This window comes from Callospermophilus lateralis, chromosome 18 (assembly GCF_048772815.1).
Source record: "Callospermophilus lateralis isolate mCalLat2 chromosome 18, mCalLat2.hap1, whole genome shotgun sequence".
Lineage (NCBI taxonomy): Eukaryota > Metazoa > Chordata > Mammalia > Rodentia > Sciuridae > Callospermophilus > Callospermophilus lateralis.
This window is the reverse complement of record NC_135322.1, coordinates 17,665,662-17,693,581: the sequence shown is the minus strand read 5'-3', so window position 1 is coordinate 17,693,581 and position 27,920 is coordinate 17,665,662. Positions and strand designations below refer to the sequence as shown.

Below are 27,920 nucleotides of genomic sequence, written 5' to 3'. Positions count from 1 at the left end.
TGAGTCCCAGCATCTATAGCAGAAGAGGACACATGGGCAGACTTACGACAGGGCTCAACCCGCAGAAAGAAGGGGACAGTGGGTGCTTAAGCCCCCACCCCCTGGCACCTGTGTGACTCTTGTTCCAGGTTGGTGACCGGCAGCTTAAAGTGGAACTAGAAGATATCCCCAACTCAGGGAGACCGAGGTAAGGGACAGGTACCAACTTCCCTTTCCTCCTGGCTTGCCTGGCTTCTCCCCTCTCCGTGGCTGGCCCAGCCTCAGCACTGTCCTTGGAGACCCCCAAGCACATAATGATGCTGAAGATCATTTATCAGTGTATCCCTACCACACAGAGACAAGGAACTTGGTGGCTGAGATCACAGATCTGCTGAATGGCCTTAGGCAAGTTACTTAACCTCTCTGGATCTCAGTTATAAAACGAGGATAATAATTCTTCCTACATTGAAGAGATCAGAGGCGTTAATGTAGCAGAGTGAGGCACAGGCCTGGAACATGACCGTTGTTATATAAGTATTTGTAATTAAAATAACAGCAGCAGCAGCAGCGGCTCCTTCCTGAGGCCTTTCAAGAAGCTCCGCCTGTCACTTCCCTGGCCTCTAACCTGCCCCTCTCCCTCTCCAGCTGTGGCTCGCTCACTTGCCGCCCACAATGATATTCCTCACGGCTCTGCCCCTCTTTTGGATTATGATTTCAGGTAATGTCTGGGGGGAGAGGGTGCTGGGGATCTTGAGTCTTGGTCTCAGGCCAGTGGCAGGTGATGGGAGCCGGAGGGGGTTATCTGGTAGGAAGTATCCCTCAGCCTCAGCTGTCCTGCCTGCCCGCAGCCTCTCGAGGGGGTCACTGGAGTGCCTGGATGCCCTCGTCCATCTCCGCCTTCGAGGGCACCTGCGTCTCCATCCCCTGCCGATTTGACTTCCCGGATGAGCTGCGGCCGGCCGTGGTGCACGGCGTCTGGTACTTCAACAGCCCCTACCCCAAGAACTACCCGCCCGTGGTCTTCAAGTCCCGCACCCAAGTCGTCCACGAGAGCTTCCAGGGCCGCAGTCGCCTCCTGGGGGACCTGGGCTTGCGCAACTGCACCCTCCTGCTCAGTACCCTCAGCCCCGAGCTGGGGGGCAAGTACTACTTCCGCGGGGACCTGGGGGGCTACAACCAGTACACCTTCTCAGAGCACAGCGTCCTGGACATCATCAGTGAGTCTCCCAGGGGTCGTGCAGGCACCAGGGGTTGGGGACAGCGCTGGGGTGGGCAAGAGTGTGGCAGTCGGTCCTCCCCAGCACCCTCCCAGGAGGTCTTTGGCAGATGCAGAAGGAATGGGTGAGGGTGCAGACCACATGGACTGCCCACATGACCCAAATGAGCAAAGCAGGACCCTAAATAGACTGGCTGCCCTCGGAGGAAAATGGTTGCTCTTACTCATCTAGAAACATCTGGAAGTAAAGGAAGTGGGGCACAGGGGTCAGGGGCAACTTCTCTGGATCGATGCTTTAATTAGGTGGCCTTGGACACATTATTTAACTTCCCTGGGACTTGGGTTTGCTCTTCTGTAAAAATAGAGATAAGAACAGCACTTGCAGCCAATGAGTGAATAGTTGTCAAGTGCCCCTGGCGGTGCCTGGCACCTGGTACCCTGCTCAGGCTAACAGAATGCAGGGCCACTACTGTCAGGCATTGTGAATTTTCAAGGGAAACCAAACTGTCGATTTTTCAGTGTAAACTCATAATTCCTAAATATTGGTGCTGATTTAAATATACTTTTAAAAAATCCTGGACCTGGGGTGTAGCTAGTTGGTGTGAGACCCTGGGTTCCATCTCTAGCACCATAAAATTAAAAAAAAAAAAAAATCCTGTAGGCCAAATAAAATGTGGCTAACTTTAGATTTGCCAATCAAAATAGAGCCTAATTTCAGGCAGTGCCACTGCCTAACTTATGGACGGACTTATTACTTAGAGATCTAAGATTCGGATTCCCCAGGAACACAAGGTCTATTCGGGGAGCTGGATTATAGCTCTGGTGTAGAAAGAGACCACATCACACACGCCACACAGTGTACATACTATATGCACACATGACACACACACAAACTGCACACACCCCTCACATACACAACTCACACACACAGGTGGGCAGGTCAATCAAAGCAAGCATGGGGGCAACGCAAGGTTTCTTAGAGAATATAATTAGTGTCAGCAGCATTGACGCTGACTGCAGGTGGCAGGGTTTGAAGCCCAGTTTTACCCTGTGCCAGCTATGACCTCAGTTTCCTCCTTTGCAAAATGCGCAAAATAATAGCGTGAGCTTTTCGCATTGCTGGAGGGACCGGGTGAATTAAGCACCCACGGTGAGTATTCAGAGCACTTTGTTGTTACTTCATTATTATTGCACCCTGATTGGGTCTGTGCAGGGCTTTGGGGTGACCAGGAGGAGGGAAGGTTATGGAGATCTCGGTATCCAGGGGCCCAGGTACCAGGAATGGAGCTGGACAAGGTGGGGAAGCCCCGGAGCCCAATGCTGTCTCTTGGACCCTCCTTTTCTTCACTTGGCCTAGACACCCCCAACATCGTGGTTCCCCCAGAAGTGGTGGCAGGCAAGGAAGTGGAGGTCAGCTGCATGGTGCCCGACAATTGCCCAGAGCTACGCCCAGAAATAAGCTGGCTGGGCCATGAGGGACTCGGGGAGCCGGCCGTGCTGGGTCGGCTGCGCGAGGACGAGGGCACCTGGGTGCTGGTGTCGCTGCTACACTTCGTGCCCACCAGGGAGGCCAACGGCCACAGGCTGGGCTGCCAGGCTGCCTTCCCCAACACCACCCTGCAGTTCGAGGGCTACGCCAGCCTGGACGTCAAGTGTGAGCCTGGGTGCGGGCCGGGGGGCGGGGCCGGGGGCGGGGCCGGGCGGGCAGGGCGGGGCCACGGCGGGGCGAGTCTGCAGCCCCCGCCCACCTGCTGACCCGCGGTGTCGATTCAGACCCCCCGGTGATTGTGGAGATGAACTCTTCAGTGGAGGCCATCGAGGGCTCCCACGTCACCCTGGTCTGTGGGGCCGACAGCAATCCCCCGCCACTGTTGACCTGGATGCGCGACGGAACGGTGCTCCGGGAAGCCGTGACTGAGATCTTGTACCTGGAGCTGGAGGAGGTGACCCCCGGCGAGGATGGCATCTATGCCTGCCTGGCCGAGAACGCCTATGGCCAGGACAACAGCACCGTGGAGCTCAGCGTCATGTGTGAGTCCCGGCCCTGTGCACCCCAGGCACCCACACACCTCAGCAGGGGACAGATAAGAGCCAAAGTGTTCACTCGGGGACCCCTGGGACCTGCCGTAAAGGTGGACGAAGTCATGAGCCTGCCATAAATGTGGAGAGGAGGACTGCAGATCAAGGTGTTCCTTTGTTTTTCCCACAAGTGTCTATCTGGTGTGCTCCTGTTCTGCACACAAGGACTTACTTACTCCAAGGACAAGACCAGAGGACACCGATTCTGTCCCTGCCACCTAGGAAAGCCCTTTAAATGGTTTCCTGGGGTCAGCCCTTGGCTGATGACAGCAGATCTGGGCCTGTGTGTGTGTGTGTGTGTGTGTGCTTGGAACAGGAATCTGTGTTAATCTGTTACAGTCCCAGGGGGAACCCAGCCCCACTGAGTGCACTGTACACTATGGGGAGCTGTCGGAACCGGTTCTTAGCAGTGAACCAAGCAGAGGCCATTCATTCATTCATTCATTCACAAATATTTATTGAGGCAAAGTGCCCAGAATTGGGGATAATAATGACAGCCACAGCCAGTGTTTACTCAGCACTTCCTGAGTGTTTACACGCATGCTCTTCCCCCAGGCATCCCCTGCCCACCTCCTCCTAGTCTCCCCAAGCCTTCTCCAGCCATTCTATTTTAAACTGTGACTACCCTGACTTTTCCCTTGTTTTCCCCCACCCTTACCCTATTTTGTAAATATATTTGCTTATAGAGCATGTCCCTGCCTGGACCTTATTTAAGCTAGAACAATGCCTGTCACTCAGCAGATTCTCAGTGAATGCAGGATAATCACCCCTATAAAGATGGGATTATTATTAAGCCCCGTTTTCCACATGAAAAAAGTGAGGACTGGGAATACACATAGGTGGGAAGGGGTAGGTAGTGCCGGAGCTACAGATAATCATTCTGGCTGCAGAAGCACATTCTTATAAATTTATAAGACAGCCAGGACTGGGGTTATCTGTACCATCCTGAGTGGTTGAATTAGCTCTGTGGTGCCATGGTGGAAGTCGACTGGTAGGGGCAGCAGCACTGCCTGGTTTTTGACCATCGGTCCTCTGTCCTGTCCCCTAGATGCACCCTGGAAGCCGACCGTGAATGGGACAATGGTGGCTGTGGAGGGGGAGACAGTCTCCATCCTGTGCTCCACACAGAGCAACCCGGACCCTATTCTCACCATCTTCAAGGAGAAGCAGATCCTAGCCACGGTCATCTATGAGAGCCAGTTGCAGCTGGAGCTGCCTGCAGTCACGCCCGAGGATGATGGGGAGTACTGGTGTGTGGCTGAGAACCAGTATGGCCAGAGGGCCACCGCCTTCAACCTGTCTGTGGAGTGTGAGTACCCCTTCCACACACTGGTAGCCCTCACTCCCTTTACTTGTGATGGGCGGTACAGCCACCTGCCATAAAAGTTGGGGACACCTGGGAGGGACACACACATTTTAGCCAGGGGAAGCTTTGCAGGTCCTCACCACCAGATGAGAATGGGGGTGTCAGGGAAGCTGAATCCATAGCAAAAAAAAATAAAAATCTCACCAGATAATACTGTGTTCCCACCTGCCAGCGTGGAACTATGACCAAGGGAGGTTGCAGGGTCCTGGGGCGACTGCCCCTCTGCATGAACTAGAACAGAGACTGTGGATCATTCCTATGTACGAGGCGCTGTTGGAAATACTGTCCAAGGACCCACTCATTTCATCTTCATGAGGAAGGTTCTATTACTGCCCCGAGTTTACAGAGAAGGAAGCTGGGGCCTGGAGACGTTTATGCCACTTGCCCAAGGTCACATAGCCAGCAAATGGCAGGATTTGAGATTCTAGTCCAGGTGATCTGGTTCTACTCTTCTGTACAGCAGAGTACATGGACTGAGACGTTGTTTTGTGCTAAGGGCTGAGCGGCTCTGTGGGAGGTGGGTCACAGGTTTAGAAGACACCAAGCTTATTAACAGATACAGTGCAGCTTGAGTAGTGAGAGGGATGCTCATTAAAAAGCTACTGTCTTGGCAATGAAATGCATTGATCCATTGCAAACTAGGGCCTCTCCTGACCTCCTCTCTGCAGATAGCACTCTCTGCTCCCGGCTCCCCACCCCAGGCCATCACTGCAGGTTGTAGCAGCCAAGTCACAGTTTCCACTTCCCTTGGGCAAGTAACTCCCTCTGGAGTGTCACTTCTGGGTTTCCATTCCCCCGCTTCCTCCTCAGCTTTGCTTGGCCTCTGTTGCAGGTTTCTCCGCACTTCACCTCAGGCTTCAGTGACTCCGTCTCTAATGGCCCCCTCCACATGAGTTTGCCAGTGAGATTGGACATGTAAAGCGTTCAGTAGTGTCTGCCCCACGGTCTGTGCTCACTGTTCTGCTTGTGGCACTAATTAGAACATAGTGGATAGAAATGATCCTGAAACGCCATCTCGTGTGGTTGAGCCTTGGTCAGCAGTTCCTCTGTTGACCTATAATCCTGGGCACCATCTCCCCCATCACTGTCCCCTCTAACTTCCTCATGATTATGGCAGATGGCTGTACAGTGCTCTGCTTTCTCATATGTGCCATCCCGGGCCCAGTGTCCCCTCTGCTTCGGCGCCCTTTCACCCAGGCTGCCCCAAATCAGTAGTTCTTATATTTAAGGGCCAGAGAACCCTCCGAGAATCCGATAGAAGCCTCAGAACAGACACACCCCACCTGGGTCAGAAGAGGGGGCAGAACACTCTCCTTAAGGGCCTGCCCTGGGCCATGGAACCAGTTCTTCCCCAGTATTATCTTGCAAAGCAGATACACCTCATCATCTTCCCTTTAATTGAGGAGAAAATGAAAGGTCAGAATTCCCTGCGGCCATATAGCCTTGGCCTTGTAGTTAGGAAGGCAGGTGAATGTCTGACAGCTGGCCTCCGCTCTTACGTCTTTGGCTGCTTCTCCTCCCTCTAGCCCTTGTCACAGGAGGACTCACTGAATCTTGTTTTGAAAGCAAATGACCAAATTTGGAGCATGAGGCCTTCAACCTACTGGAGACAGGTGCAGGGCAGCAGTGGCCCTGTCCCCTGCCCTGCCCTGCCTGCTGAGGTCCTCCTTCTTCACTAAGAACTCTGTAAACTGCTTGCCCCCAGATCCCTTATGTCCGTGCAGTCAGTGTCCCCATAGGGCATGTAGGAGGCAGTCACCTTTACTGAGTGCTTACAATATGCAGGGGACTGGTCTGAGCAAGGTGCCCATATTGACTGACTTCATTGTCACACCCACACGCGTGGGGAGAGGGGACTGTTCTTCACCACAGCTTAATAGAAGGAAACTAAAGTTTTACTGGAGTCCCGGACCTGACAAAGTTGAGCAGACCTAGGGCAGAATCCCAGCCCTGTCTTCCTTTTTTGATGCACGATTCCAGGCAAGTGACCTCAGCTTTGCTGAGTCTCAGATCCCTCCTCCGTAAAAAGGGTACGATCAACAGTAACAGTACTGCACTACAAGCAAGGCTTAGAGGACTAAGGATTCGTGTTGAGCCTCCCAGCACCTGATGAATCCTGTGCACTCTATATGTTCGTTTTCAATCTCTTTTCTCATCCACCTTTTACTGGGACACCAGCTTGGGTATTTGTCACGAGTTCCTGCAGCCGAGATCTGGCTCATGTGCTATCTCTGCTGGGATGCTGCTATCTACCTAACCTGAGTAGGACTCTAAGTATTTACAGTGCACTCATGCACCAATCTGCAGAGCCCCGAAGCCCTTTGCAGGTTAGGACCACAACCCCTGTTTGTCCCTCCGGAAGGCCCAGGGAAGCTGGGTGATGTCACTTAGCCAGTAGATGGCAGAGCTGAGATTCAAGCCAAAGCCATACCACCCCCAACTCCCCATTCTTTGTTCCCATTGGGATTTATACATCACGTCAGGGTTTCATAGGTCTTCCAGGTTCCTCGCAAAGCTGCCAAGATACTGAGCACATGCCCTGGACTAAGGTGTTGGCCAGTGTCCCCCATGGTCCAGGGTGGATGCTCCACCATGGGAGTGACAGCTGTGCTGGTTTGAGTGGAAGGGTTTTGGAAGAGTTCAATCTCCATCATTTTAGATTTATTGTTTTTCATTTTCTCTGAGCTGTGTTGATTGGAGACTAATACAACGAGCATACTGCACGTTTGTCTAAATGGCATTTGGGGCCTTCTGTATTCACTTGGTAGACTGAGAGACAAGTGCATTGAGATTCTTATTGGAATTGTTCCTGGTGCAGTCTATCTGTTCATGTGATTTCCTGGCCCACTCTTTTGTTGCTAGAAATTGAAAATTCATGCATGTAAATGGATTTGGGTCAGAATTAACAGGACCAGTGTTCAGTCCAGAGTAAGCAGAGGAAAGTACCAATTTTTCAAGGGGGATAAAGAACATGGTTTAAAAAGCAACATTCAATGTTCTCATATAATTTCATATTTTGAAAAATGAAACAATAAAAATTCTAATACAATATTTGTAATCAAATGGTAGCAAAGAAAAGCTCAATCAAATGACTTGGGATGGGTTTGGTATTTGGTGCTGGTGGCAATGGGGAGCCCAATGAGAGGGGAGCAGGGGGATTCTGGGGGAGAAAACAGGTGGGAGTCATGTGATGGTTGGACTGAAAGCGGGCTGGAAGCCAGGAAGAAGGCAGGAGACTGGATCTGTGTGCAGGATTCTGGGGGCCGGGGAGAATCCAATAGCTCTTCCCTTCTAAGTGTCTGAGGGAGACACAGCAAGACCCAGCGTTGGAAATGAGAGAACAACCGTAATCAGTATATAACCAGGTGGGGATGGGTGCCAGGAAGAAAACCTGAGCAAGGCAAGGGGTGAGTGATGAGTGTAATTTCCATGGTGGGTCAGAGAGGGAGCTGCCTCCTTCCTATGGAGGGAGGGAGATGGGCAGGTGTCCTAGGGACGTTCCAGGTAAAAGGAGGAACCACAGACCTGGGGATGGGAAGGTGCTCCATGGGTCTGAGAAACAGCAAGAAGGCCACTGTGACTTGCAAGGGAAGGGACCAAGGTAGAAAGGAAGGAGCCAGGGCAGGGGAGAGAGAGGGAGTGGTCAGGTCCCTGAGGTTTTGTAGAACAAATAATTGAGATTTTTTTTTTTTTTTTTTAAATTTTGTGGTTTTTTGGCACTGGGAATTGAACTCAGGGGCACTCAGCCACTGAGCCACATCCTCAGCCCTGTTTTGTATTTTATTTAGAGACAGGGTCTCACTGGGTTGCTTAGCCTCTAGCTTTTGCTGAGGCTGGCTTTGAACTTACGAATCCTCCTGCCTCAGCCTTCCAAGCCACTGGGATCACAGGTGTGCACCCGGCCTGAATTGGGGTTTTATTCTAAGTGATCCAGGTAGCAGCTGGAAGAGGGCTTTGAGCAGGGAGTGCTCAGATTTATGTTTCATAAGGGGAACAAAGTTAGAGATGGTGCAAGGGGGGAAGTGCAGTTCATCCCTGAAACATGATGTCTTGATCTGGCCCATTTTGAGGTTGGAGTTGCCCCCAAAGCAGTGGCAGGAGGACATCCTGAACCTTCCAGAGCTGGGGCCAATGGGGTTCTAAAGGAAGAAGTTCTGAAGGCCAGGGTGGTCGGTCCAAAGCATTTATTAGAGAAACTCTCACACAGATGGGGCGGGGTGCCATGTCCTTGCCAAAGACAGCTAGAGAAAGGGACATTCTTCCTAGGGATCTCTGTCATGAGGGTGTTGGAATGTGGTGTTTATAAGAGGGTTGAAAAAACTGGGCTCAGGGCCGGGGCTGAATTGTTTTTCAGTGTTTTGAGGAACGACCTAAACATCTTTATCAGTGCCTGGGAATGTTCAAGGCCCTGGCCTAGGTTCAACTCTGCAGGGAAAACCTGCAGCTGGCCGGATCACACAGGGGTCAAGGCGCTCCGTGTTTCTTGGTCAAGACAGAGAAAAAGAGCAGGGAGAGCCGGGGATCCCACACACAGCTACCACCCCCACCCGTGGCCACCCTGGCCCTGCCCTCGGCCAAGGAGGCCTTTGAGGCCCAGCCCTGCGCGGGCTCCAGCCCACTCCGTCTTGGTCTTGACCCTGCAGTTGCCCCCATGATTCTGCTGGAGTCGCACTGTGCCGCGGCCCGTGACACAGTGCAGTGCCTGTGCGTGGTAAAGTCCAACCCAGAGCCATCTGTGGCCTTCGAGCTGCCATCGCGCAACGTGACGGTGAACGAGACGGAGCGGGAATTCGTGTACTCAGAGCGCAGTGGCCTGTTGCTCACCAGCATCCTCACACTGCGGGGACAGGCCCAGGCCCCGCCCCGGGTCATCTGCACCGCCAGGAACCTCTACGGCACCAAGAGCCTGGAGCTGCCCTTCCAGGGAGCCCGTGAGTGCTGGGGCCTTGGGGTGGGAGCCCCAGGAAGCATCCAGGCGCCCCCCTCTCCACCAAGGTTACTTGGATACGGGTCCGTGGTGCAGATTAATAAAGTAGCACAAGCTACTGAGGAGCAGCTGCCCTGAGTCCGCCCCTTCCTGAGCCCTCTAGCAATTTCTAAAGGGATCCTGCATAGAGCCGGGAGCCTCACGTCGGCCAGGCATTGCAAGGATGTGTCAATATTTTGACTCTCCCAACCTGTCTTTGGAGACCCCAAGTGTCCTCACTTGGGCACCTCCCTGAGGGCACCTGGGTCTTCTCTGTCTTCAGACCGACTGATGTGGGCCAAGATTGGGCCAGTGGGAGCTGTGGTCGCCTTTGCTATCCTAATTGCCATCGTCTGCTACATCACCCAGACACGCAGGAAGTGAGTGTGGGGGCTGATAAGGGGAGGGGGAGGCTCCAGGGGATGGGAGGGGGAGGTGCAGCAGAGGCTGGGGTGGGCAGGGAGGGCAGCCCTGTGTGAGTGGGGCGGCAGATTCTGCTCCGGGAGGGAGGGCTCCTGCCTTCATGGGTCAGGGCCCAGCCTGGCTGGGAACGTGGATTACACAGGACCTGTCTGCCCAGCTGTGTGCTCAGCCTCCCTGCCTATAGGGACAGTCCCCTGCCGTCCTCCGCCAGGGAAGGCGCCCCAGGCTGGGAAGGGTGGGCAGCTGTGAATGCAATGAAGGGCATTTGCTCTGGTAACAGAGAGGGCTGGGAGCCACCGTGGGGTCCCTTGGGCCAAAGTCCTAAGGTGGATGTGGGTACGGAGAGCTCAGGGAGAGGGAGATCTGGGAGTGCCACGAGGGCTGACATGTCCTGCCCTGCAGAAAGAACGTGACAGAGAGCCCCAGCTTCTCGGCGGGAGACAACCCTCATGTCTTGTACAGCAGCGACTTCCGCATTTCTGGGGCACCGGAGAAGTACGAGGTGAGGGCCAGAGCCCCGTGGCTCTAGGCTAGCCAGGGGACCCGGATGTCAGGGACACTGAGGGCCTGAGCAGGGCCCGCGAGGCCAAGGGGCAGAGGGGGAGAGGAAGGAGTCGTGGAGGGCTGGGTTGGCTGGGAGGTGGGGAAGGGGGTGCCAAGCTGAGGCTGTGGGAGGACCACGAGGGACAGGGCTCAAGACAGCCCTTGCCCTGCCGGCCTGCCTGTGTCTATGACCGCCTTTCCTTCTCCAATAGTCCAGAGAGGTCTCTACCCTGCAGTGTCACTAAGAGCCCCAGGAGGTAGGTTCCGGGGCCTCAGTGGGCCTCCCTCTGGGCCCTCCGCGGTCCTGGGGTGGGCTTGCCTGTGTGTCCTGTCAGGCGTCTAAGGCCGTCTCTGGCTTCGTCTGGCCCTGCCCAGCAGCCTCGTCGACTCTGTGCTGTTGCTGCTTCCTCTGTCTGTGGCTGCTGTCCCGTGTGTGTCCAGATACCTGGGGGGTGGGGGTACCCGGTGCAAGGCATCATGGGAAGATGAAGTCACACCCACAGGTCCTCCCAGATGGAGGAGGGAGACCACGCCAAATCCAAACGGGGGAGTTTGGAAACTTCTGGAAAGGTGGGATCTGACTGAGTAGACTTCACCTGGAAAGGTGTTCTCGGTGGCAGCATGTGGCCCTGGAGTCCCTGTTGAAGAGGGTTTCCTGGAGGAACGGACTCTGTAGGCCAGGTTCAAGCTCTGCAAAGAGAAGGTTGTGGTGTTAGGGGTTATGGGCACCTGCAAAGGCCCCGGAGTGGGGCATGGTGGCTGTGGGACTCCGTGGGCTGGTGGTCCTTGAGAGAGGAGGCTCGTGTGCAGGGCTGTGGAGCTGAACTTGGGGACCGGGGAGGTGCCAAGACTCTTGTCATTTTTGCATCACTTACTGATGCAAAGGAAAAAGAGGGAGAGGACACTGCTGAGGGGTTGTCACCTCCCACAGAGCGAGAGACGCCTGGGATCTGAGAGGAGGCTGCTGGGCCTCCGGGGGGAGCCCCCAGAGCTGGACCTGAGCTATTCCCACTCGGACCTGGGAAAGCGACCCACCAAGGACAGCTACACCCTGACGGAGGAGCTGGCGGAGTATGCGGAAATCCGCGTCAAGTGAGGGGCCGGGCAGCCCGTGAGCCAGCCGCCCTCAGGACCCTCACGGCCCCCACTGGCTGTGGGCTCCCTTCCTCCTGAGAGCTGTGGGGGCTGGGGCAGGAAGGGGCTGGGGCAGGTGACACTGAGGTCCTGGGGGCCTGGCCTCCCTCTCCTTCCCAGCTGCCCCCTCCCTGCCAGCACCCCACGCCCACATTACAGCTCCCCTCTATCCTCCTCTAACCTCATCTGTCTGGAGGGGAGCTCTGTCTGTCCATGTTATTTATTGCTGCCTCCCACCCCCACCCCACCTGGTCTCCTGTCCCCACACCTGGACCCTGGACCTGTATAAAAGGGACATGAAATAAATGCCCCAACACCGAACGTCTAGACCCTGATGATTTCTGACTTGTCCTTGGGGAGCCTGCCATCCTACTGTTTCTGGAACGATCCTGGAGTTGCTCCTCACCCTCTGCTGGGCCCTGGTGTGCGCTGAGCCCAGGGAGTCTGTCCTCCAGCCTGAGTCAACCGCTGTCCTCCTCTCTGGTGGCCTGGGGCGGGGTCTGTTCTGGCTTCTGGGGGATTTCACGAGACAATCCTCATTCCTGCTTTGGGGGCAATCAGGATAACTGACAGCACCCGGGCTCCCATTTGCATGAGGCTCACTGAAAGGAAGGCAGGTCCTGAAGGGCCCAGGGTCCCATTGCCCACAGCCCCCACCGCTCCCTCTTGTCCACACCCAACTGGCTTCACTCATTGACATTACCTTCTGGTCCCTGCAGGAACCCCAGACCCAGGCAGCTCATGAGCCTGTGTTGGTTTTTCTCCCACCCTTCACACTCAGGCTGCACCCTGCAGCTTCCCAACAAATATTGGGTGCCAGTTGTATACAGAGCCCCTTCAGGAAGCTCAGGCTATCCTGAGAAAAGGCTCCCAGAAGAAGGCTATGAAGATGAGTTTATTGGGATTGGAGAAGATGAGTGATTTTTTTCCCGGGGTCCCAGAGCCAGGGAATGGTGTGGCCAAACTCTGGACTCGGTTCTTCTGGTTAAAATGTGCCTCGTTTCTATCACACCTGTCAGGAATTTAAAGGGCCAGTCTCTCTGGTATAAATGGCATTAATGACACCATTTGTTGATTGCTTACTGTGGGCCACAGGATTCTGTGCAATTTACGTTAATTAATCTCCATTTCCTTTTCCTAACAATTATGACAATGGTTCCCAAAGTGCAAGTCACCAGCCAGCAACATAAGCATTCCCTGGGAAACTCATTAGAAAGGCAAATTTGCAGGCCGTGCCTCAGACTGCAGGAATCAACACTGGGGAGAGGCCAGCAGAGAGTGTGTGTGTGTGTGTGTGTGTGTGTGTGTGTGTGTGTGTGTTGAGGCCTCTGGGGGATGCTGATGCCCACTGATGTTTCAGAACCTGGAGTTGCTAATGCACAGAGAGATCAAGTCTCCTCCTCTAGGCCCCCCAGCTGGTAGGTGTGGAGCCTAGACTTGAGCACCTACCCGTGGCTCAGAGGCCACCCTCCTATCAGCGTTTTGTCCTGTCATTTTGTGAGAACAAACGACAGTTTGCAGGGCTCTGGGGTCTTGAAAGAAGATTTAGAAGGAAGCTGTGGTCCTGGAGGATTCAGGAAGGGGATCAGGAATCAGGGAAAGAAGATAGCAGTTGTCCCTGTTGGTGGAAGATGACAGAAGATACAGGACCCAGATCAGGGGCTGGAGCTCTCTTTACGGAGCTGGCTGTCTCAAAGGACAAGGGACAGGAAACAAATAGTCTCTGTCACTCAGGATACCAAACAGTGACATGGGACGCCTGCTGCTAGGGAAAGCAGGGGCTTTCAGAGCGTAGCATGAAAGTGCGACTTAGGGACTCAGCGGTCAGGAGAGGCTTCCCAGGGGAGGAAAAGTCGCGCCTGGGAGAAGGTCCCCAGAGAGGAATGTGATTGGCAGAATTCCAGGAGCTGAAGCGGCAGGAGACGTGTGAAATGGGGCAGAGAGTAGGAAGCTCTCTTGACCAGCAGGATGGAAGTTTCTTCCAGTTTCCCGCACACGAGCTCATGGGCCCCACCCTGGCGCACCTGTCCCCTGGCAACAGACCCTGGCTCCAGCAGGTCTGGCCCAGTAGGAATGTGCTCTGAGGACTTCGCCCTGAAGAGCAGAGTAGTGTCAATAACCAGGGATCGGGGGAATGACATCTGGCTGCCCAATGTGCAACCCAAGCGTGATGGTGGCACTGGAGATGATCCCAAAGGGGCTGGCGTGACTTTTATATTACTATTTGTGCTTCATTTAGTCAGTCTCCCAACAAAAGGAAACCAGCGTACCCAACTGGCAATTTAAAAATAAACGATTAAATAAAAGCATCGGAGGAGACTAAGCTAAAAAAAATTTAAAAATCAAGTGAGTTGTTTTAAAGAAATGTATTAAATGAAAATATTTCCCGAGGTTTGCAGACAGAACCCAAGTCCTGAAGATTGTGGGAAAATCTCTAAAGTTTGGGAAACGCTGAAGTCATCTGATGGCAAAGACCATCCCTTAGGAGAGACAGACACTCCAAGATGATACCCAAGTAGGATTCACGCTCTTGGACTTTCTTCACCCAGCTCCTGGACCCTTCCAGAACTCAGTACGTGCTTAGCCAGGCCTGTGGATGGACTGACTCCAACAGAACCAATCTCTGCCTCTTGGAGCTGACATTGTGAGACAGAGACAGACAACAATGAGGTCAGCAAGTGCCACATTATTGTACTTTAGATGGTAATCATACCAATATGGCGCCTGAGTAGGTTGGGAGGCGAATTGTGGGACAAGCCTGCGTCTGAGGAAGAGGGGTTATTCTGAGTGGAGCCCAGAAGGAAGGGAGGGGGGAGCTCTGGGGGCTTCTGAGAAATGTGGGTCCAAGGAACATCAAAAATCAGTGGCAAAGGCCCATGGTGGGAGTGTCCTTGTGGTACTCATGGAACAAGAAGGAAACTGGGGAGTCTGAGCGAGTGAGGGAGCCCAAGGCTGCCGAGCCCTGGATCAGAGGGCTTCTATGTCAGGGACGGAGTGTGGGCTTTTACTCTGAGTGAGTTGGGAAGCCACCGGAGAATGGGACTCAGAGAAGCGTCCTGGGCAGGCTCGAGGGGTAGCAGACCCACTGGCGTAGCTAGGGTACAGAGGTGACCCTCAGAAGCAGAGCAAGGACTTCAGAAGTCCTTGACTGTTGTCCAAGACAGAGGAAGTGGACATGGAGACAGGGGCCAGGTCAAGACCCTAGAGAAGGAAGAGATGGGAGAAGGGGATTCCCAAGGAAGGGAAACCAGAGGCGACTCCCCTGTTCCTTAGGTGCCAGAGGAGGAGAGAGGACAGGTTCAGTGGGGAACACAAGAGTGGTGTGTTCTGGCCTCATTCAGGCCCGGGGAGGGGCTGCTGGGGACCGGAAAGGCTGATGGCATCCTTCCCTGGAGAACCCGTGACCCAGTGACTCACAGCCACCAAATCAGAGACACAGATAAACTCCAGAGATGAGCTGTGGGCGGGCCAGACTAGAACTGAACAGGTCTCATGGTGTCAGATGCGGGGAGAGATGGGCTGCCACATGCAGGAGGGAGGTCACCCAGGGACAACTCTCCTCCTATCAACTCCTGACATTGAGTTACTTCTGGTTAAGAGGACTCCACCCCCAGCCTGTCCCTGGGATGGTGCCTGGGGCAGGCATCTCCATTATCTTCCTGGATGAAAGGGCTCCAGGCTGCTGCTGCTACTCCCGAGCCTCATCCAGGCAGGGTCCATGGTTGGAGGAGGACTGGGCTCTGGATGGGCCCAGGTGGGAGCTCAGCACAGGAATAGCCAATGCTCCTGCCTTCTCCATCCTTCACTCTCAACTCCAACTGCTCCCCAGGTAGGAGGCGACAACCTCATCCCAGGCAGAACAGCAGCCAAGCAGAAGACCCCACCCACAAACTCACTAGGTTTAGAATATCTTCCCTGGGGACAAGGAGGGGAATCAATTTGGTCTCAAAACCCTCTCTATCAAACTCAGGCTAGGGTCGGATATCCAGAGGGGCAGAAACCAATGTCACCAGAGGGGCGGAAACCAATGCCACCACAGAGTCTTGTTCAGCAGAGCAAGTGACAATGTCTATAATAACAACAGCTCCCTTTACAGAGTGCCCTTTCGGTGACAACTAGCACACAGTGCTACAATACTTGTGACCGTGATAAGAGTGATGCCACAACACACCCATGAACTCGGTGACATCAATGTCATCCTTAGACAGAAACTGAGGGGATAGCACTGTGACGAATGGAGAACTGGCATTTGAACCCAGGTCTGGTTACCACGTGCTCTTCCCAGGGGCCGGTGCTGCAGAGCACTGACCCTGTGTGAGTCTGCTGAGCCCTCGAGGAAGGCCCTAACAGTCCCTCAGCCAGGCGGGGAGTGGCAGCCTAGTTGCCTGGCTCCGCAGCTTCCCTAGTAGGAGTTGACAGTCAGGTCACCCCAAGTGGAGACCATATACATCATTAAAATAAAAGAAGAAAGGAGGGGCTGGGTTGTGGCTCAGGGGCAGAGCACTTGCCTAGCATGGGTGAAGCACTGGGTTCGATCCTCAGCACCACATCAAGATAAATAATGAAAGGTATTGTGTCCACCTACAACTAAAAAAATATTAAAAAAACAAAAAGAAGAAAGGATTAGCAAGGGCATCAAAATGACCTCTCTTGGGAATCCTACACCCCAGTTTTTGCCTTCTCCACGAGATTTCCAGAAATGAAGGCACATCCTGTCACCCAATTTCCTCTTGGCATTGTGGCCAGCAGAATCCTCAGACACTCTTCCCAGGTAATGAGCAGCAATCCAGTGAGTCCCCTGCCTGAGACTTTTGGGAGCTGGAAGATCTCAGTCCCACACTGAGATCGCTGTTTTTTGTTTTTTTTTTTTAATCTTCTATTTTGAAATAATTATAGACTCACAGGAAGTTGCAAAGATAGAACAGAGAGATCTGCTGTGCCCTTCACTCAGTTCCCCTCTGTAGATGCTCCTTACATAATTACAGTCCAATATCACAACCAGGAATCTGACCTTGGCATAATGCATGTGGATGACCCCACATTGTTCTTATTGTGTCTGCACATGTAGACCCATCGCTGCAAACAAGGTACAGAATTACTCCATTCCCCAAAGAGCTCCCCCCTCCTCCTTCTTCACCATCCCTAACCCCTGGCAACCAGTAATCTCTTCTGCATCTCTGTAATTTTGCCCTCTGAAGAATGTTACAGGGTATGACCATTTTGAGACTGGTGTTTTTCACTCAGTAAAATGACCTTCGGAATCATCTGTGTGGGTGCGTATCAATACTCCATTCCTTTTCCCAGCTACAGAGTACAGCCAGCCCTCCATATCTGCAAGTTCCACATTTGATTCAACCAACTGTGAATCAAAAGTATTTGGAAAAAAATTGCATTTGTAATGAAGATGTCATTTTTTTGGTCATTTTCTCTAAACAATACATTACAGCAACTATCTACACAGCGTTTGCATTGGTTTAGGTATTCTAAGTAATCTAAAAATGACTTTAAAGTATATGAGAGGCTGAGGATGTTGCTCAGTGGTAGAGCACTTGTCTAGCATGTGCAAGGCTCTGGGTTTGATCCCCAGCATAGCAATAGAAAAAAATAAAATGAATACATTAATGTATTTGCGCAGTTGAATGCAGATAACACCACCAATTTATATAAGGAACTTGAACATCCACAGATTTGGGTATCTGCTGGGGATGCTGGAACCCAATCATCCCAAAATACTGAAGGACAACTGTCTTCTCTGGTATGGATGCTTCCCAATTCTTTAAAACACTCACTTCTTGAAAGACATGTTGTTTGCTCCCAATTTTTTGTTATTATAAATAAAGCTGAAATGAATAATTTGAATAAGTTTTCGTACAGATGTAAGTTTTTTGTTGTTGTTGTTGACAGAATGCCCAGAGGTGTAATTGCTTCATCAACTGATAGGTGTTTTTTTTCTGTTTTTAAAGGAACTGACAAACTCTTTTTTTGAGAGCGGTGGTCCCGTTTTGCATTCCCACCAGCAATGTGTGAACGACCCAGGCTCACTGCCTCCTACCAGGGTGTTGGCACTATTTTTATTTTAGCTATTCTAATAAGCATGTACTGATCTCTTGTCATGGCCTTAATTTGCATTTCACTAATGGCCAGTGATGTGGAGCATCTTTCTGTGTGGTGAGTTGCCACCTGTTAATCTTCTTCTGTGAGCTGTCTCTGTCCTTGCTCATTCTTTTTCTTTTTGAAAATTTGTTCTTTTTAGATATACATGACAGCAGATTGTATTTTGACATGTTATACATACATGGAGTATAACTCATTCTAATTAGGATCCCATTCTTGTGATTGTCCATGATGTGGAGTTTCTGGGGTTGTGTACTCATATATGAACATAGGAAAGTTCTATATGATTCATTCTACTATCTTTCCTGTTCCCATCCTCCCTCTCTTCCCTTTATTCCCCTTTGTCTAATCCAATGAACTTCTAATCACCTCCCCCACTGTGTGTTAGCATCTACCTTTCAGAGAGAACAATAGGCCTTTGTTTTGGGGGGCACTGGCTTATTTCACTTGGCATGATAGTCTCCAGTTCCATCCAGTTACTGGCAAATGCCATAATTTCATTCTTCTTTATGGCTGAGTAATATTTCGTTGTGCATATGACCACATTTTCTTTATCCATTCATCTGTTGAAGGGCACTTAATTTGGTTTCATAACTTAGCTATTGTGAATTGAGCTTTATAAACATTGATGTAGTATGCTAATTTTAAGTCCTCTGGGTATATACTGAGGATGAGCTAACTGGGTCAAATGGTGGTTCCATTTCAATTCAATTGTTTGAAGTATATTAATTGAGTTATGAAAATCACCACAACCAATTTTAGAACATTTTATAACCCCAAACAACCCCATTCCCATGAACAGCCAATCCCCTCCACTCTCTGCCCTGGGCAACCATTCAGTCTACTTCTTGCTTCTATAGATTTTTCTTTTCTAGACACTTCATGTAAATGGAATCATAAATATGAGGCATTTGTAATTTTTTTCATTTAATGTTTTCAAGGGTCATCATATTGTAGCATCTATTATCAAACCTTCCTCACTTTTTATTGCCAAATAATACTCTGTTGTGTGTATATACCATGTTCCATTTGTTCATTTATCACTTGATGGAAATCTGCATTGTTTCCTCTTTTTGTATTTCATGAATAATATAACAATATTATTATTACAATAATAATAATGTGTTATTTCATGAATAACTCAACTCTTGTTTCTATCTTGGCTATTTGTATACCTAAGAGTATAGCAAGTGTAGAATCCTATATTAATTCAATGCTTAAGCTTTTGAGGAACTGTTCTGAGAATTTTTTTTTCCCAAAGTGGCTGCATAATATTTTATGCACACTAGCAATCAAGAAAAGATTTAGCTTGTAGCATTTGATAATGCTACTATTTTTAATTTTAGTTGTTTTAATAGATGTGTCATGGTGATTTCCCATTGTGTTCTTAATTTGCTTTTCCCCAAAGAATGATGGTGCTGTGCTGGGAGCCATTAGCCAAGTAGGTATGACAATTTCCTTGCCAGCGTACCCCATGTTGCTTAGTGGAAGGACTCGTGGAAATAGGACATTTTGCAGTGACATTGCATGTAAGGTGACCTTGCTCTACGACCAGGGCGGATCCGGGTTTAGGGTGTTCCCGGTTTAGGAAGGTTATTCCTGCTGGGAATAGGGCATATCCTGTTGCCTGAGTTCCTCTTGAGTTCTCAGGGGATTCAGACAGTATTTTTGGGAGACAGAAGCCCAGTGGAGGTGTGGATTTGGGCAGAGAACGTGGATTTCCCCAGACGGTGTTTGTAGACGGCCGGTGTGAGATCGGGAATAAAGAATTGCTGTTTGAATCTACAAAGCTGTGAGTGGCTCGTGATTTGTGCCCAGCCAGACTGCGGCAGTGCTGAACATCTTTTTATGTGATTACTTTCTGTCTTTATGTTCTCTTTGGTGAAATGTCTCTTCATTTTGCTCATCTAATTGGATCATTTTTTTTAAGAGAGAGTGAGAGAGGGGGAGAGAGAGAGAGAGAGAGAATTTTAATATTTATTCGTTAGTTATCGGCGGACACAACATCTTTGTCTGTATGTGGTGCTGAGGATGGAACCCGGGCTGCACGCATGCCAGGCGAGCGCGCCACCGCTTGAGCCACATCCCCAGCCCTAATTGGATCATTTTATTTATGTCATTTTAATGTTTTTTTTTAATTTGTTATATATTCCTTCTAGATACGAGGTCTTTGTCAGATACAAGATTTGCAAACATTTCCTTCCAGAATGTAATTCATCCCTCCTTTTTTTTCTTTTTTTTTTTAATATTTATTTTTTAGTTGTAGTTGGACACAATATCTTTTTCTACCTTTATTGTTTTTTAATGTGCTGCTGAGGATCGAACCCAGGGCCTCGCCTGTGCTAGGTGAGTGCTCTACCCCTGAGCCTCAATCCCAGCCCCAATCCCCTCCTTTTCTTAATGGTATTCTCCATAGAGTTAAAACTGCTAATTTTGATGAAGTCTAATTAATCAATTTTTAGGGACCATGGTTTTGGTGTCATGTCTAAGAATACTTCATCAAATACTAGGTCCTAAATATTTTCTCCTATATTATTACCTTCCCAAAGTTTTATAGACTCATGTTTTGCATGTAAATCTATTGTCCACTTTAAGTTTTGTACAAAGTTTAGGTTGAAGTTCATGTTTTTGCCTATGAATAGCCAATTGTTCTATCACCATTTGTTGAAAAGGCTGTCTCTCTACCTTTGAATTGCTTTTTGTCTTTTGTCAAAAATCAGTTGGCCCTACTTGTACGGGGCTATTTTTTGGCTTTCTTGAATGCTCTATTGATCTGTATCTATATCTCCACCAATTACACACAGTTTTCATTACAGTATATTAACTCTATAAAAAGCCTTGAAATCAGGTAGGATGATTTCCTTTTATTCTTTTTTTTTCCAAGAATTTTTTCTATTCTTGTTCTTTTTTCTTTCCATATGAATTTTAGAATAATCTTGAATATATCTATAAAAAGTCCTCCTGGATTTTGATAGTGCTTTTATTAAATCTGTTCCACAGTCTGGGAAGAAATGACATCATTCCCATGATTCATAAACATGGTACATCTCTCCATTTACTTAGATTTTTGATTCTTTTCAGCAAGCAGTATTTTTAGTTTTTAGGGTACACATCCTATATATGTTTTGTTAGATTTATATCTAAGTAATTTTTAGCCATTGTAAGTGGAGTTGTGTTTCAAATTTCAGTTTAAACAAGTTCATTTTTAGTATAAAGAAATGCAACTAATTTTTGTGTTGATCACACTTTCTTCAACTTGCTGAAGTTACTTACTAGTTTTAGAAGGTCCTGGGAGCATGAAGTTCCCAACTCTACTCTCAACCTTCTCTGGCATCACTCCTATTGAGCATGGGGAATGGTCTAGGGGCCTTTGTTACAGCCTGGAAAGGGTGCAGGTCTAGGTCCCCACTTTTGCCAGCAGAGGTGGGGGTGAGGCTGCCTGGATGTTTGTGTGTGTGTGTGTGTGTGTGTGTGTGTGTGTGTGTGTTATTTGGTTGGAGTATGGCACTTACTGGCAGAAAGAATTTTTCTTTTTTGGATGCCTATTTGTTGTTTCTTTGGCTAAAACAGAGTTTTGCTAGAATTTTTTTTTCTCCCCCAGCGTTATCTTCTTCAGCATCCAGTCTAGGACATAGGAAGAAAAAAAATATCCAGGAAATTCATAACATATTAATCCTGTGTCCCAAGACCCCTAATCTGTCTGCCTTCTGTCTACCTCTCAGTCTTTATATGCTTGTTTTATAATATCAGGGGTTTTAATTGTACTTAGTAGAAGAAATAGGGAAAAACACCATCAGCTCTCTGGGTCCACAGGTTTGGTGTCCACAGATTCAATCAATCATAGATTGAAAATGTAATTAGGACTGCGCAGGTGGTGCAAGCCTGTAATCCCAGCAGCTCGGGAGGCTGAAGTAGGAGGATCACAAATTCATCAAAGGCAAGGTGCTAATCAACTCATTGAGACCCTGTCTCTAAATTAAATACAAAATAGGGCTAGGGGTGTGGCTCAGTAGTCAAGTACCCGAGTTCAATCCCTGGTAACCCCCCACCATCGAAAGAAAGAAAATAAAGAAAGAAAGAAAAGAAAGAAAGAAAGAAAGAAAGAAAGAAAATGTAATTAGGTTTACCATGATTGCATCTAAAATAAAAATGTATGGACTTTTTTTCTTGTTATCTTTCCTTAAACAATACAGTACAACAACTATCAACATTGCATTTGCATTGTTTCAGGTATTATAAGTGATCTAGGGCTGGGGATGTGGCTCAAGTGGTAGCGTGCTTGCCTGGCATGCGTGCGGCCCGGGTTTGATTCTCAGCACCACATACAAAGATGTTGTGTCTGCCGATAACTAAAAAATAAATATTAAAAAAAAATAAGTGATCTAGAAAGAACTTGAAGTATGCAGGAGGATATATGTAGGTGATATGCAAATACTATGCCATTATATATGAAGGAATTGAGCAGCTATAGATTTTGTTATGTTAAACCATGACACAAAGAAAAGACCACCGACTCCAATTTTAAATCAAATTAAAGCAAGCTTGTAATCCCAACCAGCCAAGATTGTCTCTACCGAAATCCATGAGTTAGATAACAGTACTCCAGCTCTCTAGGAGTGCAGTTTTATAGCACAAAAAGTTGCAAAAAGGCGGATGTCTTGAGAACTTACAGATAGCAGGATTTTGACAAGCATAATACAAAGGCAGGTAGTAGTTTAATGGTCTAAATGGATCAGCACTTAGGAAATAAATTTAGATCCCAATATCAGAATTTATTAGGTGCCAATAGGGTTTCATAGAGGGTTGTTATCTGGTCAGGGAAAACCAGGCATGGGTGAGTTCAAGGCATGGGCAGGCATTCCAAGCAATTTTAAAAATTGCAGTAATTTATAGTAAATCAGAAATTAACTTTTCATGACTTTGTGACAAGATGTCTCCCAATCCTAAAATGGAATTAGGCTGGGTTCATCATTCCCCCCTGTCTTATGTGTCCCTTTCAAATCTTTGATGGGGTAGAGGAAGAGCTCTGAAGGTTACATTTTAATTTTAATCCCTCTTGGACTCACCCAAAACTGGCCCCCTGATCCGACCTGACTAGATTTACCTATCTGTACTGACTGTCTATTTCTGGCTTCACTGTTGTAAGAAAAGGGGTGACGCTTGTTCTGGCTTCTTCGGAGCTGAGAGGGGGCGATGTGGGCTTCAGGTCAGATTGAAGTCTGGTTGGGGAAGAACAGGCTGTAAAGTCCTGTGAGGATGGGTGCTTCTATGAAAGAGAAACAAAAAGATGAGTACTGAACAAATATTGCTGCCTCTGGAACATGTCAATGAATATCATGAAGACGGCAGAAGTTAATATTTTCTCACCAGGAGGTGTGAAGATTGAGAAGCTGTCCCCATAATAAGGCCAGAGTGGACAAGGCCTTTATATAGGAATGTAAATTTTTAACATCTTTAGAATTATCAGGAATGTAAACACAACATTTAACTTTTAATGTTGCAGATGTCCATCCCCATGAGATGTAGTTATGCTACTCAATGTCATCTGATCTTATAAAGTTTTTACTGGTATGACCTCTGTGTCTAGTAGAGAACCCTTTATTTCTGTTACTTAGGGCTGGATAATCATACTCACAAACATCAAGCCTACCTGTGTAGGTTAGGAATATTTGCAAGTCTTAAATTAACTAAAAACTTCTGACTCTGGCAGTTCCTCTTGATAGTTTCTTTTGATAGTTATCAGGCATTCCTGCCTGAGAATCCCTCTTTGTAGCCTCCAGGCTTACTTATCTTGGGGGCTAACTAACGTAAGTGTATAGGTTAAGTTATATTTAACTATTATTATTTATCTTTAAATGCCCAGGAGTGGCTATCTTTTGGTTTTAACTATTTTTGTTAGATGTTTAGGATGAAGGAAGTCAAAATGACTTTTGTTTCTATCTATTATTAAGAGTCAGCTGAGTTCCCATAGGAGTTACTCTTGCAGGGACTTGAGAGCAATTTCTTAGTTCTGCTAGTGCCATTTGCGCTAGGAGGGATCCAGGTCTTGCATACCACGTGGCTTCCCTTGGAAGCACCAGGGATGTCTCCCTTCTCCAATAGCCCTCCTCTTCATGGCAAATGCATTGATTGGCTTTCTGTTCTCCAGGGGTCTCATTAATCTCCCTGATGGGGAGGTTATGTGGCCCAGAGTTGCAAAGCTCTTTAGAGAAGTTCCCTGTTCCCTGGGTTTACACTGACTCCGAGGGCAAGAGCCAAATATCGGTACTTGATCCCTTTTAATTTCACTTTAATTTTTAAGTCTTGATCTTTAAGTCAGTCTCACCAGTCTTAAATTAAGAATACTGGGCTTTAACTTTAATGTCTATAATCTCACATTAATTGGGGTCTGTGCTATCCTATCTGTCCTTTGAGTGAAGGCTTATTATCTTCAATTAACCCAGGTTGTGTGTTCTTGAGGCAATACCTCTGTAAAACATTAACAGGCAATATTTAGACAGTTTATAAGGAAAATACAAAATAAAGTAACCAGAGTAAAAACATATTTATTTAGTTTGTTAATATCTACCTTGGACTTCGACTGAGTTATATTATAATCCCTATTTGAGATCCTGGTAGTTTTAACAACAAAAATCAATCTTTTCAATACAACTTTAAATGAACTGAAGTCTGGCCTGCTGTGGAGTCATCTGACAAGTATTAAGATGGATGAAAAGTATTGAGAGCCTTATCTCAGGTAAGGCAGGGCTCTTTATAAATCTTAAGTAAGCTGTTCTAGTTTTGAATCTGATTTTTGTTTCTAAAATATCATTTTATAAAGTTTACATATATTGTTGCTTGAAGTCACATGAATATTAGCTAACACAATGTGATATTACATTTAAAACATGAATTACAGAAAGGCTGAGAACTTTTAACCTTTTGTGGAGAAGTTGCAAAATGTTTGTGTTCTTCAATATTAACCTTTACATACATTAGGCTCTCATTAACTTAAAAATACATTTCAATTGTACCCCAGTATAAAAAGTAACATAAAACTTTAGATCTTATTGATAACAGGTCCAGTTATAGAACATTAAATGTTATAAATAAATCTCCAATAAAGTTTATCATCTTTATAAGACCCAAATTATCATACAACTTTAGTTTGGAGAACACCAGCTTGATATAATGTTCTTTTAAAGTTTCTACCTTAAAAACTTGTATACCTGGAAGATATGAACATTTAATATATAAATAATAACAGTAGCACCATAATTACCTTGATATTTTTTATATTAATTAAGTCTAGCTCTTAAGGAAATAACATAATATTTTAAAGTAACAGTTGTTGTTTAACCATAATTGTATAATCTTTAATTCCTTTAAGATTACTTGCTCAAAAAACCCCCAAGACTTAACAAACACAATGTTATAGGTAATTCAATGTTTTAAGAAATCCTCATTTTTAAAACATATAGATTAAACTTTGGTTTATATCAGTATATTAACATTTGACCTTAAGGAAAAACTTCAAATAGCCTTGACTAAACATTTTACACACACACACACACACACACACACACACACACACACACATATATATATATATATATATATATATATATATATTAACCAACGCATATAGAACTTTTAATTTCTCTTTTCTGTTATCCCCCTTTCTGTTCACAATATGAAACAATCGTTGTAAATTTTTGAGTTTAGACAAATTATTTCATTTTAATAAAAAGAAATACTTTATGTTGTTTATATCACTCTTAATTGGAACAGTTGAAACTTTGGGGCCTCTGCATATTAAAATCTTCAATAAACCTTTGTATATAGAATTACATCTGTTTACCATTTCATGAAAACACAATGTTTAGATATATAGGATTATGCCTGTTGGGACTTTAAATTTTTAGTAAAAACTTTTTAGTGATGATAAAGCAACTTTTTTTTTTTCATTTACTAATTTATGAAGACATCAATAATGTTATGCAATGGGATTTAAGGAGTTAAGAGTACTTGATAGTATATTTAACAGTTAGCATTTTAACCTTGTAAATTAATCAGATGTCTAACAAACAAAATTTCTAATAAATATGAGTAATCTCATGTCAAATCTACTTTATTTATTTTACCAAAATGTCAGACAAGTATATTGAACAATATTAAAAAATTTCTAATTTTTCCTTGTTGAAGAAAATTTCTATAACCAAGGAATATTAGACATGTTATAGACATCAATATTTTATTAAGGGCTGGGATTGTGGCTCAGTAGTAGAGTGTTCACCTAGCATGGGTGGGACTTGGGTTCGATCCTCAGCACCAAATAAAAATAAAGGCATTGTGTTGTGTCCATCTACACCTAAAAAAATAAATATTTTTAAAAAAATTTAATTTTTTGACCACCTAGAGAGACTTGTGAGTTAAGTCTAATTTTAAAGACATATTTATTTTAATCTGTTTACCCAATTTAAATTGAACCATTTTGAATCACGTGAATTAAGGGTATTTGGATTCATTTTTTCTAAATTTTATGAGCACTCCTTATATATCTGCCAATTTTCATATCATGTACATGATATATGGACATATGCACATATAGACATACAACATATAATAGAAGTGTGCACACATAACACAATAGCAAAGGCCTTGTAGCTTTTTGCAGGTGAAATCTCCATTGCACTGGTTAAAAGCTCCATAGTTGAATAAAAATAGGGCTGATTGGAAAAACATTAACCTAGGTCTGTGGGATTAAAATTATGAGTTCAAAACATACAGAATCTAAGAAAAAGCAAGAGTCCTAGAAAAAATGACCAGCCAGTAGTTAGTAAAGTATCATACAATTTACTTTTTGGTTTAGTCTAATATAAATTCAGGTAAAGGGCACTTTTACTCTCCTGTTTTTTAGGGTCTGAGACTGGTCTCTTACTGCGCCTCCACTTGCATTTCAATGTGAGTCCTGGCTTAGGTCAGGAAGGAGCTGGGAAAACTGTTATTCTAAGCAGAAACCTCAAGCCTAAGGCATTTTAATCATTTTTTCCTAGTTGGTAATTGGACAGGTTTGAATATCTAAAATTATGATACCTTACTTCCCATGGGAACAAAGCTATGATGTTAAGTTCCTTACTAAGAGGAACTAAGCCCTTTGCTGTTGACAGGTCCACTTCCTTGTGTGGCTATTCCTAGGTTTTGTCTTCCTCTCTCAGTGACAAACAGGATAAATCTTGCTCCAAAGCCTGCTCCTAACTCAGGGGGAGTAAACCTTTTGGTAATAGGCTGTTCAGCTATTTTTAAGAGGTCTAAGGTACGAGGTGAGAACAGAAAAGCTGGCACTTCTATTCTATTCTGGCCCCCTACAGAGAAGCAGGAGAAGCGTACCTGGGGCATTTGAGGCTAAAGTTTGGCTAAGGTACCTCCACACATCTAAGGCAGATCAGAACTTGGACACTGTGTAGTCACGACAACTGCTCTCTGGGTCTGGACAGAAAAGTAGGAAAAGGCTTCAGAAGGCAGAGCCCAACACGCCTGCTCTGTATGGATGGTGACTGAGAGCTACCTAGGCTGGGATACCTTTCTCCTGAATTTCCAAGAGTTGGGGCTGCATTAGCTGCATTTAAGTAACCATCGGGTGCTCATATCATCCTCCAGAAAGAAAGAAAGTGGCGAGAGAATAAAGAGGAGCTGAATTATGGGTGGGGGAGGATCCTCCTGAGAGTCCTGCTGTGCTCATGAATTAGAGGCAGCACCTTTGCATCCAACTCAGCTTTTGACTGTTAAGACTCCTTATTAATTATTCGATCTCTGACAAACCAACTTTTAACTGCAAGAATGTAGGATGCTTCAAAAACCCATTCAGATACCAGATTGTTACAGTAAAACATCATCTTCTTAGTCACATTTACATCTATAAGTAGCCCATTCAGCCAAGATTATCCCCAAGAAACAATCTATAATATCAGCACATTAGTGCCCTTGTCTTAAAGGGCTAGAAACAGATACAAAGACAATGACAGACAGACAGAAAGGAGCTCCAAACTATGGCTGACAGACAGGAGCCTTTAAAACAGACCAGATAAGGGAAAAATCTCCCCAAGTTTCCAACTCCCATT

At 46.9% G+C, this 27,920-nt stretch overlaps 1 protein-coding gene across 3 annotated transcripts; it reads left to right on the top strand.

Annotated features, from left to right (window-relative positions):
- The first annotated feature begins 651 nt into the window (after positions 1-651).
- Positions 652-11,668, top strand: Mag (myelin associated glycoprotein). Of its 3 annotated transcripts, XM_076838887.2 has the most exons (10): positions 652-697; positions 828-1,196; positions 2,553-2,605; positions 2,717-2,849; positions 2,969-3,226; positions 4,323-4,583; positions 9,284-9,571; positions 9,890-9,986; positions 10,432-10,531; positions 11,504-11,668. In XM_076838887.2, exons 1-10 carry the CDS (start codon positions 652-654, stop codon positions 11,666-11,668), a joined length of 1,770 nt encoding a protein of 589 aa, XP_076695002.2. The 3 variants fall into 3 exon arrangements, with proteins under 3 accessions (XP_076695002.2, XP_076695001.2, XP_076695003.2); XM_076838886.2 differs by having other exon boundaries at positions 2,553-2,849; XM_076838888.2 differs by lacking the exon at positions 11,504-11,668 and adding an exon at positions 10,785-10,817 and having other exon boundaries at positions 2,553-2,849.
- The last annotated feature ends 16,252 nt before the right edge of the window (positions 11,669-27,920 follow it).

Excerpts from the sequence above, each read along its gene's own strand:
- Mag (XM_076838886.2), top strand. The coding sequence starts at position 652 with ATGATATTCCTCACGGCTCTGCCCCTCTTTTGGATTATGATTTCAG. Across the intron at positions 1,197-2,552 it reads CAGCGTCCTGGACATCATCA|ACACCCCCAACATCGTGGTT; the intron begins GTGAGTCTCCCA and ends CACTTGGCCTAG. Across the intron at positions 9,572-9,889 it reads GCTGCCCTTCCAGGGAGCCC|ACCGACTGATGTGGGCCAAG; the intron begins GTGAGTGCTGGG and ends CTCTGTCTTCAG.